Consider the following 21,657-nt stretch of genomic DNA (forward strand, 5'->3'; position numbering starts at 1 on the left):
ACAGGAACTGCTTTGAGAACAGCAAGAGCTCTGCATCATTGTCACAGACTGTCCCTTTCGCCTTGACGGAACCCAACCAATGGGAGGCCGCTCGTTCAGATTTAATTGGCCTACCAGTCATAAAGCTCCCGTGTTGACAGGATAAATGGCGCAGTTTTAACTGCTTAGGCTGGCAATCAAACAGGTGTAATGTTTAACCAGCCACCACAGACGCAAACAAAGTTGGCAACAAAAAATGGCCGCTTACACATACAGGCCAGGTTGGCTGATATTTTTCCTTTATCAAAATTAGAGACTGGGACAGTGGTTCTGACAAGTCATTTTTAATTTATTCTGACATGCTAAAAGGGAATAAATTACACTTTTATAGGATGTCCAGCAGTAAAATACTTTAAGCTGGGTCAGAAGGGAGAGGAGGGATCAATGGAGTCATCTAACAAGTTACTGGTGTGCATCTCCTGTGGCCAAAGGCTGAAAAATTAATTCAAAATAACCTTGCTTCTTCTTTACAAGACTTAAAAGCATATAGAAAAGAACCCTCCAAACCTTAATAATCAATAAAAAAAAAAATGTAGGGGAAAAAGTCGCCACTCTAACCAGCAGCGATATTCTCAGCCTCAGAGAGGAAGCCTCAGAGTTTAAGGGTTATAATCTCGGCTTCCTACAGGAGGGAACAAAAGCCCCTTTGCCAAAAACGATCAATTTAAGAGGGAAGAGACAACTAGAGAGCAGAAAAAAAGTCCTTACTGATAAAAATGTATTTGTGAATGTATACAAAAAAAAGAAAAGAAAAAAAAGAAAAAGGAAAAGGGCGGTCTGCTTGCGCGCCAAATGAACATGAAGGCCATCGCAGCCTGACTGACTAACAGGTGAGTTTTTCCCCATTTTCACGCTGACGTTTCCAAAGAGGGAGTACAAACCGAGATTGCAGTGGCATACATTTATATCTAAGCAATTTACATAGAGGTTTTAGTCAAGTGATGCCTAATCTGTAATGAATACGCTCTGTGGTGTTTATACGCTTTAGCCTTCAGTATACCAAGAACAAGAGTAAATGCAGCGCTCTAAATGGAAACCTAGTAGTCACTAGAATTTTTTTTTTTTTTTTTTTTTTAATTTTCACATACGAAGCTCCTCTAGCACGTCAGCAGGCAGAGTCTCGATGACTTTATGAACCAAGAAACCCAATGTTTGCTTAGTGATATCCAGGATACACCGATTCATTCATTCATTCATGACAAAGACAAAAGTCCTAGTTTTACATCTTTTCATCGCGCATTCTCGAGAAGGTGGAAGAGGGCCAGACGGGGCAGAAAACGTGCCGGATGCGTGCGCGTCCGACGGCGAGAAGCGCCCCCTTCGGAGCAGGCCCAGTCAGGATTGGGGGAGGGGGGTGGGGTGGGGGACCCAAGCAGCCTTTTTCTGAAGGAGACGGCTCAGGGTAACATTGGCATGTGCACAGTTACATCCTCTGTGAGCAAACCATTTTAGACACTTCAGTTTGGAAAGGATAAAAGGGTCTCCAGGAACAGGACGATAGAAAAGGCTACAGCTTCCAAGCTTCATAACTAAGCCGCTTTCTATGTGTATATAGTATATACAAACCAATATATAGATAGATGCTTGTGCATGTTATCTATATATAGCGATTACATATATAGTATACAGAACAGAAGTTCTTTAACAGGACGGGGGAAGGGAAATGGTTGCCCACATGGCCTGGCGGGTTCTGGTGAACTGATCCGAGATCCGGGGTGTGATCGGAACGCAGGTCCTTCTTTGACCCTTCTCATTCAACTTCATTGTCTTAATGCTTAGAAACCTGCGGGAGACAGCAGGGGGGAGGGGGGGGACTGGGGTTAAGACACAGAATCAGATCACAGGCAAAAGCGTGGAGCGAGCAGGGTGGGGGGCGCAGCTCAAACACCACAGCCAGAGGAGAAAGGAAGGAGGAGCCAGCCGCGTCTGCGAGGACTGGAGGCCAGAGTCCACAGGCGTGACGGAAGCGCAGGCGCCGCACAGGCGCGAGGGGCTCCGCTGAAGGTTACGTGTATAAAAGCCCCAAAGGGGGGGACACGAAACAGCCAGAAGAGGATGTTAGATGTTTCACTCTTAAGCAGAGGAACATGGGGGTCAGGTATTTCCCGTTCAGGAGTTACAGGTAAAAGGGAAGGTTTAAAGCTGTCACTCCAAACTTCTAAAGCTGGACAGAGATCCTATGAGAAACTTTGTTTAATAAAATAAAAAAAAAAGGAAATTGGAAAAAAAAAAAAATCTGCTTACTGCCATTTTATAGTAGCAAATCCCAATGACTGGTTAATGCACAAGTCACACTGTCCCGTAAGGATACAACGCCATGCCAGGCAAAGAGAGGGCATCAGACCTGGCTCATTCATCCTGTACATCTGCTGGCAGCAGATATCCAAAGGGGAAGCCCCGCCTCCTCCAAGCAGTCGGCTAAGGTTCACTCCCACTTCAATACCAGGACAGTTAACCAGAGTCTGATTTAGGACACGCTGCATTTTCTTTGGGTAAGATTCCTACACAGAACAAGATCATAGCTATGACCATTTCAGAGCACGAAACATGCTGAACAAGAGAGGTCTGTGAAATACCTCTACAGCCTAGCTGGTGATTACGGGCGGGGGGAGATAAAATCCCCACCTTCATAATCACAGGCACCGTCCCACCCAAACCTACACCAGTTTGTGTGGGCACTCCCCCCTGCGTGTCTAAACCAGCAAGAAGCAGGGCGACCGAGGATTAAATAACCCTCCTTGCAAGGTCTGTAAAAACCGGTCACTGGTTCCAGCTTCAGTTGGAAAAGGACACCAGCATAACCAGTCTGAACAAGAGATATGAGAAGTGCATAACGACACAGCAGCTACACATTCCTGCAGGCGCCGTGTGGCTTGGGACGCTCTGATCCCCAGAGTCGGCACAGCGATGATGTCGCTGTTGGGCCCATGAGCAAGGCCCTTAACACCCAACTGCTCCAGGGACAGTCCAACTCTGCCTTCTCAAAAATTCACCGCTTTGAACAAAAGCACCAGCTAAATAAAACGTAAGGAAAGTGTGCACTCACGTACACCATGGACCTCAGGCAAACAGTTCTGGGTTTTTGGAAGTGTTACCTGTGAAGTGGCACAGCACTGAAACTGCCCTCTCAAACGTTTGCTTTTGACAGGCTGCCATTGTGAATTCACACCGGAGGCCTGGAAACAAACAGGGCACTAACAATGGTGGCATTGTTTAGCCAAGCTACTAAGCGGATCAGCTAAGATCGTGTCCAAATAAACAGCACTCCCCCTCCAAAAGGGGGCGCCTTCAACGTCCTGCCAGCGCTGTCCAGCAGGCACCCAACCCTCCCTCACAAGAGGAGAGGTGTTAAAAAGGTCAGAAACACACTTCAAAAGCAGCAGCCAAACAAGGAAACACTTGGCTAATCTTTGTGTGTTTGTATGGGCTATGCAGTACAGCTCTCTCTGGCTCATGCTAACCGCAGGTATGGGACACTAACCAAGAGCAGAACACAAGGGGTCGGCCCAGTATCACGGCATCAGCAAACCCCACTAGACCCTCACCTCTCCACAGACGTGGAGAGCTGCAGACCGGCGTCTGAGAAGTGGGGTACCATCGAGCAGCTGCAGCCAGAAGTGGCCAAGGGGTCTCAGGTGGCAACGACGTGAATCAGCCGCTAACTGCATTCACGTTACATGACAGGCTTGAAACGTGCTTGGAGAATGCTAAATAATCAGACAAGCCTTGTACGCTAGTAGCTTAGCGTAAGGCAGAATTGCTTGTGAGAGCCGAGTTAACTTAGTCAGTCCCCTTGCATCCCGAGGCACTGGCTCCTCGAACCAGCCTGAATTCACACTGAGCACGAGAGGACAGAGGTCTAAAGACCAGCCTGGTGAAGGCAGACTAGAAGCAGGCATCTGTCAGGCCTGATCTCCACACTGGGACATCAGAGAATCAAAGCTGCCCTCAGGCAGGTGAAGGGGTAGACTCCATGGCCTGCTCGCTTGCACGCTCTCTCTCGCTTTAACACTCAGACTAAGAGGGAGGCAGAGCAATAAAAGCCTCAACGACAGGAGGATTGGGCACAGCTAGCACACAGCTCGGCCACACGGTGCCCGAGCAGCCAAGAGCAGCCTCTGGCGATCAGCACCGCAGGACCTGCTATGCAACTAGCCGCTGGAAGTCAAACAGAAGCAAGGGGTTGCAAGGGAGACCGAAAGCCCACATGAACCTGACAGAATGGGATAATGGTGGGAGATGCAATGGTCCGACTAACCAGCCTGGGCTGTGACCTTTAAGCAAATGGGGTACCTGCAACTCAAATGCAACACAAATGGTTAAGTCACATCATAAAAGCATCATTGTCTTTGTAGCCACACCAGCTTGAGTCCACCCACCAAAGACAGAGGGAAGGTTACCGTTAGCACATCTGGCTCAGTGTAAGACTGAACAGCATTCCAGTGAAGAACAAGTGTTAGATCCAGGAACAATGATTGACAAGGTCGTATCCATTCAGCCCATTTGGAAAGTGGTTAATTCACGAAAGGGATCGTTTAGTTTTATGCCCACAGAAGAAAATCACCCCCAAAGAATAAAGACACTGGTTTAAAGTTAGTAGTCAAATGTCCCAAGGACGTCTTTGCATCTGCAAGACAGACCAATTGAGTTTTTTGGGTGTCTCCTTGAACTAACACCGTTTTTTTTTTTTTTCCTCTTTAATTTGGGAGGGAGAGAATGTTCCAAATTTATCATCAGGAACCTTTTGAGTACAAAAAACAAAAGTGGAACAATTGGCGTCTCCGTTTTTGCACTGAAAACGTCGCTTGGCCGTTTGCTACTAACCTTTCATGTTACTCTTGGGTTTGTCAGTTTGCTTGCCTGTGGGCGTTTGTGCCTGCTGCCCCTGCCCCCCCGAGGATGCTGCTTGCTGGGCTGCTTTCTGCTTCAGCATGGTCCAGTCGAAGGTGTAGTCGTACTGGTGGTTCAAAGTCCTGTAGCGGGGGTGGGGGGGGGGGGGTGGGAGGGGGAAAGAGACCACAGCAGCCCTGAGTCATGTGACCCCTTAAACAGTTCAACAGGCACTCCAGCCCAACAAGAGAGAGATACAGTTACAGTCAAGTGTGAAACTTTAAACCTCTAATGGCCACCTGCTTTCACATGTGAACGAAAAGCAGGGAAGCAAAACAGCCCTATGGGGGGGGAGGTTTGAAATCGCACCTTAAGCCTTTGGCTCCCAGCTGAAACAAGGCGATCCCCTAACCTGACATCACCTCCCCCACCCTGAGTCTGACTTGGCGGCAGGCAGGCAGAAACACGCGCGGCAGCCAGGCGACTCACCTGAAGAGAATGCGGAACAGCTGTCGCAGGTACATGTAGTCTGGTGCCTCCTCGAACCGCAGCCCACGGCAGTAGTTCAGGTACATGGCGAACTCAGCTGGGAAACCCTGACCAAGGTAGACAGGACAGGTCACAGCAGCACTCACACCAAGGGCAGCGCTGGAGTAAGCAGCCCACATTCACACCCAGCACACCAAGGCTGCCCTGCACAGGGACCGCGGGAGACACAGCGACACTGCCTTCCCAGGTAAACTGGCACAGCGCCATCCTCCCTACAGACCGGTTCATAATTCTCCGCAAAACCGCAATACTCACGTATCCACTCTCCATGTGCGTACATGGAAACGTTCATACTTCTCTGGTCAAGCCACGTACTTTGCACATGCGCACAATGTGTTGCATTTATAGTTTTATTAAAATATTATTCTGTTATTCCCTGCACACGTACCACAACAGCAAGGTTTGTGTTTTACAAATTCAGAGCCAGCTAGATTTACCAGGTAAGATTTCTCTTATTTATTCGGATCTATTTAGCAGATGCTTACATCCAAAGCACATACAAGTGAGGAATGCTTGGGGTCAGAGGGCAGGTCAGACAGTATATCGGGAGTATCTTGGATAAAGGGCCTTCCTCAAGGGACCAGCAGTGATAGGGTTACTCTGCTGGACAGGATTCAAACCCACGACCTTCCAGACACAGACATCCATCAAGCACTATGTGGAGCAAGGCTTCTCTGATTATTTAGCATTCTGCTAGCACGTGCCAGCTGTCACGTACTTGCTCTCGCCCTGTAAGTCACAATGGCATGATGAATTAAGGATTTCCTGTCTCTGAGATTGATGCAGATACGAAAAGGTTGCCCTAAGCCTTTACATGTGTGCTGCTGAAGCTCTACCCCCTTCCTAACAACGTGAAAAGAATTATCCAAGCCAAAGCCAACAGGAAAACCCATGGCGTGGCATGAACAGAATCTCTCCGCTAACCATGACTGAAAATCCATGCGATCATATTAAACTGCCACTGCCAGGCAACAGCAGGTAGTCAACTTGAGTGCAAGACGGCCTCTGCTTCCCATGTTAATCATTTACATGACCGAAGATAACGACACCTTGAGAACGTCATAGTGAATAACGTAAACAAGCTTGGGCAGATGTCTGGCAAAGCAGCTTAGAAGGTCACGGATTCAAATCACACAGCTGGCAGTGCGATGTCACCATCGTGTCCTTGAGCAAGGCTCTTAATCCAAATTTCTCCAGGGACTGGCTGACCCTTCTCTGGCCCTCACTTGTCCATCCACTAAATAAATGTAAACATACAAAGCTCAATGTCTCCACAGCTTATCCTTCAACAGAATATCCACCTATATACATGAGGTATGATCTCAAGAATGAGGATAGTTTGGAACTCCTCTGAAAGGTGACCACCATGCTGCCTGAGAAATACAAAGACCTCACCCATACCTTACACAAGACCTCTACCGGGGTTGACATCTTCTTCTCACTGATCTTCTCATATTTCTGTTTTTTTGTGGCGGCCTGAGGAACATGCAGAGGAAAGATGAAAGGAATGTGCACCACAAACTGCAAGTGGCTCAGGCATTTAGACAAACACCATGGCTCATAGCAAAGAGTGATGTCCAGGGGCAGGAGTGACCTTTACCTCTAATCCTTACCAAACTACCATGTGTGTTTTACTCAGTACCCGACACCTCGGGGGGTGAAGAAACGCTCTTAGTTATACTATGCAGCAATACTCAAAATAAACTTGCTGCAGTGGCCATGTCACAGAACAAGCTCAGGAAGATTTCAGGAACTATAATGATGACGGCATCCTGGCATTCGCCGAAGCAGGACCAGCAGAATATCTGCACATCCTACCTTTAGTCCTTGCCAGGGCAGGCTGGTTCTGTTGAAGTACATCAGAACATATCCTAGCGACTCCATGTCATCACGGCGACTAGAAGGTGAAAAATTTTTAAAAATTTTAAAACACACTTTCAGCAAAGACATCAAGTGGGCCAACAAGACGTAAATGCGGAAATGCCATGTAATCAGGGGTTGCAATGCTGAAAAAGCAAAAGGGTTGCTTGAAACATCAAACTGCCACTGGGGGTGGAGAACCACAATCATGCCCTCAAACAAAAAGTGGGGTTCTGGGTCAAAAGAAAACACCATCCTAGGCTAAGGAGGACAGGCCAGAATCTCTCCCCATCTGTGCACCCAAAGCCACAAAATGGAAGGATTCGGCAGTTTTTGGGTAAGTCCTCAATCACTGCACACGCCATCATCTCCAGCACACACTGACCTCTGCTCGATACCCAGGTGGGCATTGATGCTGGCGTAGCGGGCTGTGCCGGTCAGGTTTTTGTCTTCTCTGTAAGGTATGTGCTGCCGTGTCCTGTTGTCTCGGTATTTTTTGGCCAGACCGAAGTCGATGAGGAACAACTAGGAGAGAAACAGACAAACCCGTATGCACTGGGGAAGCAGGACAGCCAATTAAAACACTACTCCTCAGGCTTTATGTCCGATTTTCCAACTTTCCTTGTAGTCCTTGGGGAAGGAAAAAAAAAAAATAATGGAGCCCAACTGGCACACGGATGAACGGGAAACACCCTCCCAGTTTAGTAAAGCGGGAAATGGGAAGGAAACAAAAAAAACTTCAAGGCAAATAAAAAAAGAAAAAGAAAAAAAGAGCAGGTCAATCCTCTCGACACAGCCTAGGGCGTCGTTTGTCACTCGCTCAGTTAAGAGGACCAAGCTCAGCTCTCAAAGGCAGCAGCCCACAGGCAACTTGGAGGTGCTGTGGTGGAGAGGGCAGCACCCATCCATCCCACTGGGACAGCAGCTTCTGAAGCTACATCGGAAAGCCAACTGCTCAGCATTGATTCCCTGGGGTCACTGGGCTCACCCAAGGAATCAAATCTTATTGATACGGCTGTAAGTTTCATAGTTTCTCACAGCAGACGACCACCAAGAGAATCTCCCCAAAACACCATCCAATCGAGTACACCAATGTCTTTCCTCTTTCACCACCACTGCAAGGCCCCTAAGCTGGAACAGCAAGGGAAGAGAATGGAACATCTCCGCATCTATAAATACGCGATGTGGCCTTATGAAGGTAACCCAAAATAGCACCCTGCGCCCTGACACAACCAGAAGTGGAAAATGCAACGTGCTGTCCTAGAACAACATCAGGAAACTTGGGCCAAACAAACCTTATCTGCAGCAGCACAAGTCAAGCTTGAGAATAAGAGCTACAAGTACATTTAAGGTGCTTTAGTGTCTGAGCTGCTCAGAACACAAGAGTATTTAGTTAATAGGAAAGCACCTTGCTTGAGGAAAAGGTGTATTACTCCCTCATTGTGATGAAAGGTTTGTCAAAAAAGTTTACCAATATTCAAAACTCAATTGCATTGGGTTAAGCAAACATTCAATGAGATGACAAAAGATTAGCAAACAAAACATTTTCAGTGATTCAACAGGAGATACAAATTTCCTTCATTGATAAAAAAAAATAAAAAAAAAAAGCTTCCCAGACATATGAAGACAGCAAGCAGGAGCAGCATGATTGACACATTAGCAAACACTAACTAGCTTGCTACAGTTAGCCATATTTCACAAAACTTTCATATAGTTAAAGAACTAATTCTGAATAATTGTGAAATTAAAAGTCATGTCAGTTATGTATGACTCAGACACTGAGGCCACTTTATTAGGCACACCTTCTTAACATGCCTAGGAACATCGAATCACGTGGCTGCATCTGAACGAGGTCAAAAGGTGCACACTGTCTACAAGCACCACAACCGCTAAGATGCTTGATCTAAACGTGGTGTGCCTTATAAGGCTTGTTTCAGCATCTTAGTTTAGAGAATGGTGGAATGAGCAAAAAACATCCACGTCTGGGTCCATTTTGTGGTTGAGAGAGGCTGGAGGAGAACAGCCAGACAACTGTGAAGTGCAGACACGTGTCTCTGAACACAATTCATTCATGCTTGAAGTGGGTCCAGCCTGGTACTATACAGGGGTACACAATAAGGTGGCCACTGAGTGTACCTGGCATATGGCAGAGGGGTTGGGGGAGCAGTGTAGGTCCACATGCTATGAAACGGTGTTTAGTCTTAAAGCAGCAGACACATTGGCGATGGCAAGACCAGTGTGACACACACATATCACAGTGCAATACAGCCAACACCAGAGAGAAAACACACCAGAGCTTATCGGAGGAAATGCTTTTAAAAACTGGCCAGCAGTCAGTGAGATACCTGTTAAAAAGAGCACATAGCAGTGCACTTTACCATATCTGAATGCATTGGGCAGTTTATTTTGGTTTCTAGATAAATCTTTATGATACACATTTCTGCTGTTAGGCCCAGAATTGATGGTAAATGAGGTGCAGCTTTAACAGAAAGGGTTACGTCAACCCAGAGGTGGTTCAGCTACCACATACGCAGGCGTTTGCACGCGTACACACACACACACACACACACACACACAGCCTTACATATACAGAGTCCACACCACAACTGGCCACTTCTCTATAGCAGTGTCTCTCAAGCCAGGCCTCAGAGGACCCTGCAGACAGTCCATGTTTTTGCACCCTCCCAGCTCCCTTCCAGACAGTCCACATATTTGCTCCCTCCCACACCCTACCAGGAGCTGGAGAAGGGCAAAAACAGACTGTCTGGGGGGTCCAACGGTTGGATTGAGAAAAATTGTTCTAAAGCAGGAACTTGCATGCGCTGTCACACAGAGCATGGAGGAAAGTGTCATACACAGGTAGTACCCAGCACTGTTCTCCCCCCCCCCCATCCCCATCACTACCCGCAGCTCCTGACATCATCGCTCTTCACAGGCCATTCCAGGTCAGTCTCAACCAGCTATGTGGCTCCCAAGATACATCCCTCCCCAACCCCACCAATCCATGCTTGGATTTCCTAGCAACCCATCACGATCCCCAAGTCTTCACCACCCGAGACTGCCGCGAGGGCCTGACAAGGCCAAACCCCAACCAGAACACGAACCCTTTTCCCCAGTGACTGAGGGCTTCACTGGAATTGCCTCCTGAAAAATGCAGCCGCACACCCACCCACCCAAAAAACCCCCCAGTGCAGGCATAAGTGGGGAAACCAAGATGTAGGCAGACCGCATGCAAGCTATAGGGAAATGTATCCACCCCCCCCCACCCCCACCCACAAGCACTATAGACAGTGCCTCAAAACAATGAAGGCAACGTTCAACGGTAACAAACCCTACACACTGCAGATAAACCCTGCACACACTAGATCCTTCACCTAAACAGATCTCTGCAACCTGGACTACACATTAATCCCCTGATCTGTTTAGCATGTGTGTCTGGATTAAATGCCAACAAGTGTTAATGGTTACTGGTCAAATTCAAGCACTAAAAATAACATGAGAAATCCAAAAGAAAGAACTTGGGGGTGGTGGGGGGTGATCAGGAGGCGGTTGTGGTTTCAGACCTGGTTTAATCCTGAGAAAGATGGATCCTGAGAAGAACTAACAGCCAAGCTTCTTTTCCTCTTCCCCACTGGAGATTCTAAACACTGAACAGACAATAGAGGGTGCAGTGCATCAAACAGTATCGCTGACAAGCCCACACGGCCAGCGCAGACAGGCAACACCGAGGCTCAGAAAAAGGACGGAGGAAGAGGAAGAAGAGCAGGAGGAAGGGCAGCCTAAGGCCACCCTCCTTCCCCATGAGCAAGCAGCTTCCAGCAGAACCCGGGAGCTCTGCTGATCTCCGGAGAAAGAGAGACAGAGAAAGAGCCCACAATCCACTGCTTCAGCGTTCTTCCAATGCAGCTCATGCTGCTGGCCTGGCAGGGTGGACAGGCAGGCAGGGCAGCCAGTTAAGACTTCTGAAGTCTCAGCACATCACCTGCTCAGAACTACGAAGGAGATACAGACCTTCATGCCTGTCTTCCCATTCAGTGGCATCCTGATCTAGCATTTAACGCTAGCAGTGCCATCCAATACCCAAGCTTTCCAGAGAGTAACGCCACCTAGGGCTGTGTGGGAAACCACACCATCTGCACCTGGCTTACTAGGCACAACTAGGGTTAAAGGGGGCTAATTCTCAGGCTGGGCCCTACAAGCCACTTCAATTGGTGTAGGCATGAGGTTCTCCAAGCAAAAGCAGCCACACAGACTCAAAGCCGCTGTCTTCCCACATCCCCAGCAGAAGCGACACAACCAAAAGAAACAGCCTTCCTGCTCATTGTAATGGCACTGAGAAGGTGAGGCACCTTCAGTGAGGAAGAGGGTAGAACACTGGCAACCTCTGGTGTGGCCTGATCAGGCAGTGAGGCCCACAGAGCGTCAACAAAACACAGAAACAGCATGCAAACAAGAGCATGATTCCAACCACAGACGTGGAGTTTAGTAAGGACAGCATTCCAGGCAGCTATAGGTTCTGCTCTGTAGGGTTCTAGCGCAGCTCAGAGGAAAAGGCAGCCTGTAATGACGAGTGCCTCGGCAGCACAGAGAAAGCAGCTGACACGAGGCCAAGGTGCGTTAGCAAAAAGTGATGTACACACATCCACTTCTGCTGTAGACAACATCTACATGGATCAGTGTGCAGAAAGGGCAAACAGAACTTGCAAGGCATAATCTGCGCTGGATACAGCAGGTGGTTTGGCCAAGCAGGAAACAGAAGAGTAACAATACTGACCTAAGCTGTGTGTTTGGGTTTAGGGGTGATTAATGTTTAACCTGGGCAAATCCAGATTTCCAATAACCAATACATCATCTCCAGGATATTCCATATTAATCTTAAAGCCGCATTTGGAAACTGATGTCCCAAGCATCCCCTGACTGTACCCACAGGACTGGGCAATATATGGACACAGCCAAATTAAAAAAGCAATCAGCACCCAATGTGAAGGAAACGAACTGGAAGAGAAGGCCAAAGGACTGGGACGGATGGAGGCAGATGACTCCAGAGGAGAGCTACATGGACCAAAGGAGCTCGGACGAGACTCGCGTGGGGAGTCTTCATGACCAGTCACTGGGCTTGAGCGTCCGGGGGAGGGGGGGGGGGGTGAGTATGTGATGGGGGTGGGGTTTGCAGATTCAGTTTAGCATTAAAAAAAGAAAAAAAAAGAAAATGAGGTGGTAACTCAACATGTGCATAAACAAAAGCTTGAGACTGGCATTCACACAAACACACAATGGTAAACCAGGTCCAAACAGCACTGCCAAAAAAGGTAGTACAGCCTTCAACAGCAGCACCTGTTGCGTATCGTCTCTGCCTCTCGTCTCGCTCTAGGTGCGACCACGCGACCCCAGCCGCCGGCGCTGCCTCCACTGGCCAGTCAGTGTCAAAACGCACATCATGCTTTAACTTCGCCAAATGTTGCCTGTCTGCAAGGCCTCAGATAACGACGTATTTAACAAGAGCAAAAAAACAGGCAACTTCAGGTACGGTGGACGACATGGGGTAAAAACGAAATACCAAGCGGTTTTCTGCGGAGGAAGGGAAGATTACAGGTCATGCAGAAGCTTTTTCCTCATTTCCATGAGGAATAAAAACCAAGGAGGCCCATCCACATGTGGCTGATTTCATATCAATTTGCCATCATACCCACAATGACAACACAAGCCTGTGACCATGCTAAACAAAAATATTACCAATACCATATGGAAAGTTAAACTTAATCATGGTGCCTTAAATCGAACTTAAAATCTGCCTTGTCTCAGGCTACTGTTTCATGTTGGCTGAGTATTTGGTAAAAATTTACAGGGGATGTCCTATGATCCATGAAGAAATGATTTTATTCCTAACTTGTATAAAGCTGCACGTGTGCCGATCCCAAACCACAAGGCAACATTCTGGCAAAATTGTCCCGAGGTTGAAATGTGGCAGCTCGGTGCTGGAGCCAGCGACTCCCCAGGGCCTGCTCCGCGATCCCGGGGGCTTACCTTATTACAGTGACGGCCAATACCCATGAGGAAATTGTCTGGCTTGATGTCTCTGTGGATGAAGTTCTTTGTGTGAACATACTCGATTCTGCTGATCATCTGCAAAGACAAACACCTCACAATGGTTCAATTCGTGGAGAAAGCCATCACAATTGCACCACTCGAACCCAAAGCAGCTGGGATCCAGCTGGGGATTTAGCATAGATACTGTAGATACCGGTTTTTTTTTATATAAACATTATGGCATTTTACCTGGTCAGCAAGCATGAGGACGGTTTTCATGGTGAACCTGCGCGAACAGAAGTTAAAGAGGTCCTCCAGGCTGGGCCCCAGCAGATCCATGACTAGGACATTATAGTCCTTCTCCTGGCCATACCACCTGAAACAAAGCAGCACCAGCATCAGACCATGCAAAGGAAGGAGTTTTTCCTTAACATTTGGGATCATCTGCAAACAAAAACAGCCCAACATGAAGATCAGGGGCAGGAATATCAACAGGGAAGCTGCTCACTTTCCTGAACAGACTTAAAAGTAGTTTTATCTGGTTTGGGAAGAGACTGCTGAATGTTTCAAGTTTTAAACCGGTTAGACCACATTGACTGCCATGAGGCCATTTATAGCTATAGTTACGTCCTGCAGAAAGCAATCTCAAAGACTAGAGGAAACTTCAGATAGAAAGGCATGGGATTAAGGATGGCTAGGCCTAAGTCATTTAGAACTGATCGTTAAGTTCAAATCCTGCGGGGTGCAGTCCTGATTTTGTGGGTGCATAAACCATGGTAAATCAATACCTCAGCAGCTTTATAGCTGGGAAAAAAGTACAATCCTGTCAGCTGTACCAAACAGGCAAAAGAAAAGGCCAATTAGACAGCTGGCTGAAACAAGTCTATTTTGCTAGATGGTGGTTTTGGGGATTCACTACATCCTCTTCCTGCCGTTCAACATAAAGGCACAGAAATATACGCTGTCGAGAAGAGAGCAGGAAGGAAAACAAAAAACCAAAAAAACACTCATACAAGTTACTAAAATCCATGCAAAAACAGATGCACTAAGACAAAGCAATAAATTAAGTATGTAACCAAAATGGCTTCGGCTCCAGTGATGACAAGGTGTGGGTCCTGCAGCCAAAAATGACAGATTAAGACCCAAAGCTGTTCCCCACATGACTGGACAGGAGGGGATTCCTACCAAAATCCATTAAGGGAACTCCCAGGAATACCACACCAACTCCGGCACTTCATGAATTACATCTTCACTCAAGTAAAGGTTATTAAAAAAACAGAACATCAGTTCTTTAGGTGGCAACACAAACACTATCTGGTTAAACCAGATTTCCCGCAACCTGTTTTTATGGTGTGTGCGTGGCAGAGAGACACAATGCTCCAGCCGGTAGGCGACTGCCCTCTCGGGTGTATGGGATCAAACGTTGAAGTGGCTGCTCAAAATTTTTCTTCACATTTGACCTGCCTGTATGAAGCAGATAGCGGCTCTGTGAATGAGTACCCGGCAGGGCTGCCTTTGTTTAAAAGTAAAACTTCATACAAACCTCCAACTCAATCACCACAGCTTGTGTTACACATTAACAGCATGCAGCCAGAATAAGATGCAAGCAGCTGGCAACCATGAAGACAAACATCACACTATGCCCCCCAAAGCAGGGCCTAAATCAGCGATCAGTACCACTATGAAGGTCTCACAACCCAAACACTGAGACAACACTGACCTGCACTTTAGGCGGACAGGCATCTAGGCCTGGCTCCCTGCCCTGGAAGAGCAGAGCGGGCACACCAATACAAACAAAGTCGCTGAGCCATTGTAAAATGCAGAAATACACCCGAAGAACACACTGTCAGCAAACCAGGAGAGCAAAACCGTGATTGGCCACCGCCGATTCCCCCCCGCTCCATTTCACCTTGGGCCACCTGTCCTTTTTCCATCCACTAACCCAACAGGAAGTGCAGTGAGTAATGAGAACTGCAAAAGGAACCCAGTTAAAAGAGGATGAGGCCCAACCAGCATTTATGATGGAGCACAACCTTATGCAGTAAATAATCTCCAGAGTCAAGAGGGAAGCAGCACTTAAAGGGACAGTTTAAAGATGATATCTTCACAAGGCACCTCTGCACAAAAGCCATAACCAGCAGAGCCATTGTGCCAACTCCTTTCATCTAGGGTAGCGACATTACCAAAGCACAGGGCGGACTCTGATCTGTGTAAGAGTGGAGCATGGCCACCAAGGCATTAGACCAAGGTGACCTCACAACGATTCAGAGAGCCCAGCACCCCCACTGACATCTATTTTTTCCCCACTCAGAGGCAAAACTATGGTGACCAAACGTTCTATACAAAAAAAGTACTGTGAGGAACGTATCTGGAAAACAGATGCACCACAGAAAAACAAAAACTCTCAAATAGGTTGAAGGCAGCACCATACCACGCTGACACTAGCGATAACGCGTGTGAAAATGATAGGAAAGCTATCTGTACGTGCTCTCTCAAGTCATCTAGCAGTTTATGGTTCACACCTTTTACAGTATTTAGGCTAAGAGAAACAACCATTGGTGTTTTACTTTTTCAGTGGACAGAGGACAGAACATGCCCTGGGGAGCAAATGGGGATAATGTTAAGGCAAGGTTTGACATTGACAACAGGGAAAGTTCACGGAGTAATAACCATAGGATGAGCATTCACAACTGGCTTATTCAGACAGCTTGACTACTCCACACCAAGGAATTGTTACAGGCATTCGGAAGGGCACCTACGAAATGAGCCTCTGTTGTGAAGATACAGCACACTACAGCAGCAGAACTACAAACTATAAGTGCACCAGGATGAGATTAACAATCAATGCACTATAGGCAACCTGGTTTACCTGCAGGGAATAATGAAACACCTTTAGGACTGATTTCATGAGACAAGATGCAGAAAGATCACATCAGTAAAATGGAAAACACTGGTGAGTATGGAAATTGCTTCAACGCATTATATAACCCAGTCCTTGCTTCCTCTGACAGCTCACAGGCTTCCCAACAAAGCCAGGTAGTAAAAGGACAGGGCCTCACCCCAATCATAAGACAGAAGCAAGCAGACAACTTGCCCCACTACTTTCTTTGCCAGTTCTGATTTGTTTGAGCTCCATGGGGCAGCAGAAGTTACTAATGCTACTTTGAAATTAATCTCACATGGATGTGTGCCCTAGTTTGTTGGAGGGTAACACTAGGGCCTAGTACCAAACGAGTGCAGCTGGAAAGGGCTGAAGATGTGTCATGTCTCACCAAGGCATCTAGAATATTCATAAGTGTTTGAGATGTCTTCCTTGTTAGGCTATACATTTAAAATAAGCAGCAGCTGCAGCTCTGGAATCCACAGTGAGCAGAGCGACACTTTACCCGCATCAGCATAGAGCAGCTATGCCGCTTTGTTCTGCAAATGTGAGCTGGCCAGACGTGCTGCAGTCCCATCGATTGTGTCCAAAGAGCCAAGAGATCAGCCAGGCACTCTGCTCAATGATGAGTGCCAGGCTCATCAGTACTGACAGAATGGATGCAAAATCAGACAGTGCATGCACAGCACATCACAGTACTGAAATCACAGATCTGCAAGACTGAAAAAACTAGTGCTGTAACTTACTAGAAATTAACAGGAAACCATCGATGCAGTAGTTATTAAATGTAATACCGCGATTAAGAAAGGTCATAAAATTTGGTTTTGTGAGAAAAAGGATATGCACTGAATGTACCTGAAATATACTGTGGCAAATCCAGCACTGATGCAGGGCGATTTCAACTTCCTTGGAAGAGTAGCACTGGGTGCTGCTGTGTGAGTTCAACATAGCACCTCTCAGGCATTAGCAAGGTTGCACCATCATGTCAGGGCCAGGTTACAGTTAGCCACACAGGACAATACAGCTGGTATACAGACTACTAATAATGATATTAGGGAAAAAATGAGATTACTCAAAATGAAAGCCTTTCCAATTACACTGAACTAAAAACTTGACAAACAGGAAAGCAGAAGTTACCTGGGCTCATTGCAGAGAGAAAAGGGGCCATTGAGTTAGTCATGCATTTGCAGACCAGGATCAGAAAGTTCATTATTTCAAGTTGAGAGGGAAGACAACTGAAATCTGTAACTATTCATTAACTTTTGATGTAAACAGGGAGTAAAAAAAACCCCACCGCCTCCAAAAATATTCAAAGAAAGAAGAAAAGCCACTCCTCAGATTTCACTTTCACTTCGTAAGCCAACTTACTAGACAGACAGCTGGTCATCAAAATCAGAATGTGGGAGAATATAGTATTATTGTTGATTTACAGCCATCAAGAGTGACTTAATGACATTAACAGGAGTGAAGTCCTCATCATTAAAAGCAGTGAAGTCACACTCCACAAGCCCCATGCAGCTAATTAAGAGCCTGAAAGGTACCAGTTTATTGTCTGATGGCAAGCCAGTTTTGATAGTGACTCAGCAAAAAAAAAGGACACTTTAGCTGTAGGAAACTTGGATTACGGTACAAGCACATTTTAACCAAATCCAATCAAGACAAATACTGCACTCGTCGAAACCGAGCCACCCAAAAGCACAATCGTTCCCATGAACCTTCATAATATTACTCACTCCTAGCTTTGAAAAACACTGCTCAGAGTCCTACTCTGACCTTAAGGGGCACAGCTTAACTGGATATGGTCCAAAATGTCATCAGTAATTGGGTTCATAGAAACCATTCCCTAGTTGTGTCCTGGGGCAGGAATAAAACAGCAAATCATTCAAGTAGACAACAAAAGCAAACAAAGATCTCAAAAATACTTCAAAGCGAAGATTTTAAAGTGGAATAGCCAGTCAGGACACAAAGGTGCAGGCAGAAAGAACAAAATGCCATCCCACCTCTTTGGGATACCAAGACTACTACTCCACGTAAAACTCCAGCTTTGTTTTAGACTGGTACTAAGCCCAAATACAACATTTATAAAACTAGTATGGGCCCCCTGTCCACCACAGAAAACAATGACAATAAGCAGAAAGATTCTTGCAAATTCCACACAATAAATTCAACTGGGACTCAAAGCATGTCATAGTCAAGGAGGCTAACCATTTTCATCATTTTCTGCTTTGAACAAAACAGGCAGTGCTTATATTCAGCTTCTACTAGTAAACACAGAACACATTACATACTTGCCAGAATGAAAATTTGTCACACATATTTCAGACTACAAGTAATACTCAGCCATGTGGCACCCTGGAAAAGCAAGATCGGTTTTCTCCTAGGTCAGCACAATTTCCAGTTGTTCTGTGGTGGTCACTTCCACGCAGACAACCCCTTCACAGCCAATGCCTCATGAAGACCTCCACACACAATCGAATTTCCAAAAGACCAGACAATAACTGAACCATGTACAAAATACACTTCCTTACTACTAAGGGAGAGCAAAGTCACTGTTCTGTCTAACAGCAGGGACAGAACTGACACACTCTGGATTGAGTAACAAAGAAGGTTGAGGAGGGTATGTTGTGCAAACGAGGAATTCAACCCCATGATACAATTGCTTTGTTAGCCAGGATCCTGAACAATTAACTGCCATGAGCTTGCAGTAGCTGCCATCTTGTGAATGCTCCATGGCCAGCCTAAGCTATTTCTTGCTTGTTGGGCCTCTAAGTTGAAACTTGAGTGTATGAAACAAGATGATCAAGATGACTAACCTCTATTGTCAATCCAGCATGTCAGCAGATTTTGTGAAGCACGACATAGCAAGGTATGCGTTTGTATAAAGGTAATTCTTCCTGCAGCCATTTCTAATTTAATTACACATCAGGAACGGCTGGAAAATAGGTTTCCAACTCAAGGACAGAGAAATAACACCCCAGCCAAGCGTAACCCAAAACTTAATGATTGGCCCCTAAAATGATCAGGTCATTTTTATACAAATTCACAATTTAATTTCAATTCAACAAATGATGCTAAAACAGTATTTATTCCTTGGTCAAGTTACAATATGAACAGGATGTGGGATTATGTTGATTCTTAACGCCATGCCAGCATCTAGAGCTATATTCATAATGAGATGTCCACAAAATTACCACTGAAAGTGACATTCCAGATAATACAGGCCCAAATCCCGGGCAGTGCTGTTGGAAAATTTAGAAATCTTATGGCTTCGACAACAATAACTCACATCTTCAAAGTCCAAAGAACTTATCGACATTTCTTTGCCAATATCGTGTCGTCCATGTACATTTGGTGACACGCGAATTTAGATGTCGTGTGAGCCATCAGCCGGACATGATGAGAAAGCGAGCCTTGATCGTGGAACAATCCGGTTTATTGCTCACCGAAACTGAGGTCCGATACTGAGGGCTTCAACAAAAAAACGACTCCCGCATCACGCTGACTACAAACACGGGATGGTAATGGCGTCGAACCACTGGGGTGATACTTAAACCAGGACCGGGCGATACCTGCCAAAATACAGTACCGCCGCTAGCTGCTTTCAGTTCCCCAGCTTCTTTTCGGCCCCTCAGCGGACATTAAGGAGATTCCGATCGAACCGGCCTGTCCCTGTCACACACACAGCACCCAAGGCCCACGGAGCCGCTCCAGTGGCCGCCATTTTCTGACAGCAGGCGGACATGTTGGGAGCAAAGACAACAAAAGGCGAGCGGCCATTTCGCTTCAACTCGCCGACGAACGGATGGAGCGGCTACGGAGGGCAGCACAGCGTCCCAGCACCCATACCGAGTCTATGTTAGTTCTCACCCCTGAAGACATTATATCCCCAGCCAGTAGTTAGCGGTTAGCCGCCTAGCACTCCGATAAGTGGATGACACGGTGACAGAGCCTGTCGGCCGCCCGTCCCTAACGTCCGAAGGGCCGCCCGTCTTACCGTATGTGCGGGATGCCCACTCCGCCCTGAAGGATTTTGTACAGCTTGCTCTCGTATAACAGCTGTGGGTGTCTGGCCTTCTGGGACTCCAACTTCACGGCCACCTCCTGAAACGACACGAGCGAGAGCGGCTGTAGTGATGATCGCTATATGTCCTGGGTCGCTCCTCCATCTTACACGCCCGGCCCTAGCTTAACAGCAACGACCTCCCACCCCTTTGGCGTCCGTAATACGGCACAGACTTCACGGGCCGTTTACCTCTCCGTTCGTGATGTTGATCGCCAGGTAAATGTCGCCGAAGGATCCTGATCCGATCTTCCGAACGAGCTTGTATTTTCCGCCGACTATGAACTCGGCTTTGGAGCCGCTACTGCTCGCCATGTCGTCGGAGACGCGAGTAAAAACTCGATCTGGGGTTGTTCGTGGTTATAAAAAAAAAAAAAAAAAAAAAAAAGATCTGATGGGTCTATCTAACACGATCCCGTCCGCTCGTCGTTAACAAAGCATAAGGTCCTGATAGAGGCGGGCGCTCACTCCAATTAGCTAAATACTCAGTGAGATGAAGCCCTTGTCATGGGTAGAAAGGGAAGGCGCTTCGCTGGTGATTGCTTTTAAGAAGAAATAAGAAAAGCTGCTGCCGTCCCTTCGCGGTTTCAGAACCTCGTCCGGCCAAAGAACCCCGAGGCAGTCTGACGAAGCTTCCCTCCCTAAGCCGCCTCAGCGTTTGGGTGGGCGAGGTTACTTTAGATTTTCTTTCTTATGTCCTTCTTCTTCTTCGCTGGACGTTAATCTCTTGGGACTGGTATCCACACGTTAGAGTGGATGCCCCCTTCCCGTCCGTATTCTGGGGAAATCTCCGTCGAATCGCCACACTTCTTCAGAAGCGCAACCCGCTCACTCCGCCATATTGCCGTTCCGCTCGTCAGTCTCGAGCTGGCTGGGCTTTCTTCCCACAGGACGAGGCGGCGCGAGCCGCCGCAGGCAGGGGCGGAGTCCCGACGTCAGCGGGCACGCTGGTGCAACGCACGACAGCGCGAGGCGAGGAGCGGTCACGCGTTACGTTAAAATGGCGGCTGCACAATCGAGGTAGCCGTCCGATGTTAATAGATGGCAAAAACATACAGAGAACAGTACTGCATTCTTATGGAAATTTTGGATTCGTTGAAAATGCGTCATTTTATTGGTTTAGAAAAGCCAAATTTTTATTAAAAAATGAAAAACCAGTTTAGTAATGACATATTGTGAAAATTGGGGCCTGATAATACAGTATCCAACAAATGCCTCAAAATGGTTTCGGTACCGCTGACGGCAGCGTGCCAGATGCGAAACTGCGGAGCAAGACTGCCACCTTGTGACGGTATCTAGTAGCACCGGCCCTTTATGTGGAATCCATTTCGAGACGTGTCCTACTACCAGTCTGACTGAGGCAACTGGTAAAATTGGTCTGTGAGGCTCGACGTGGGTCCAAGCTGATATT

General features: G+C 47.0%; 1 protein-coding gene across 4 annotated transcripts; it reads right to left on the reverse strand.

Moving 5' to 3' along the window:
• Positions 1 to 307: 307 nt before the first annotated feature.
• On the reverse strand, positions 308 to 21,158 carry csnk1a1 (casein kinase 1, alpha 1). Of its 4 annotated transcripts, none has more exons than XM_023794865.2 (11): positions 20,439 to 21,157; positions 20,181 to 20,287; positions 13,555 to 13,681; positions 13,303 to 13,401; positions 10,842 to 10,925; positions 7,664 to 7,803; positions 7,237 to 7,315; positions 6,820 to 6,894; positions 5,359 to 5,465; positions 4,900 to 5,012; positions 308 to 1,822 (listed from the first exon to the last, which is right to left on the reverse strand). In XM_023794865.2, exons 1-11 carry the CDS (start codon positions 20,559 to 20,561, stop codon positions 1,815 to 1,817), a joined length of 1,062 nt encoding a protein of 353 aa, XP_023650633.1. In that variant the 5' UTR covers positions 20,562 to 21,157; the 3' UTR covers positions 308 to 1,814. The 4 variants fall into 4 exon arrangements, with proteins under 4 accessions (XP_023650633.1, XP_023650631.1, XP_023650634.1 ...); XM_023794863.2 differs by having other exon boundaries at positions 4,864 to 5,012; XM_023794866.2 differs by lacking the exon at positions 10,842 to 10,925 and having other exon boundaries at positions 4,864 to 5,012; positions 20,439 to 21,153.
• Positions 21,159 to 21,657: the final 499 nt, after the last annotated feature.

The sequence above is a fragment of the Paramormyrops kingsleyae genome, chromosome 10 (genome assembly GCF_048594095.1).
Source record: "Paramormyrops kingsleyae isolate MSU_618 chromosome 10, PKINGS_0.4, whole genome shotgun sequence".
Lineage (NCBI taxonomy): Eukaryota > Metazoa > Chordata > Actinopteri > Osteoglossiformes > Mormyridae > Paramormyrops > Paramormyrops kingsleyae.

What these genes read in the sequence shown, in the direction of transcription:
- csnk1a1 (XM_023794863.2), bottom strand. Translation starts at nt 20,561, where the DNA reads ATGGCGAGCAGTAGCGGCTCCAAAGCCGAGTTCATAGTCGGCGGAAAA. An exon ending in CGGTAGAGGTCTTGTGTAAG is followed by an intron (nt 5,466 to 6,819) that starts GTATGGGTGAGG and finishes TACCTTGGTCAG; the next exon opens with GGTTTCCCAGCTGAGTTCGC. An exon ending in CTGTTCCGCATTCTCTTCAG is followed by an intron (nt 5,013 to 5,358) that starts GTGAGTCGCCTG and finishes CCCCCGCTACAG; the next exon opens with GACTTTGAACCACCAGTACG.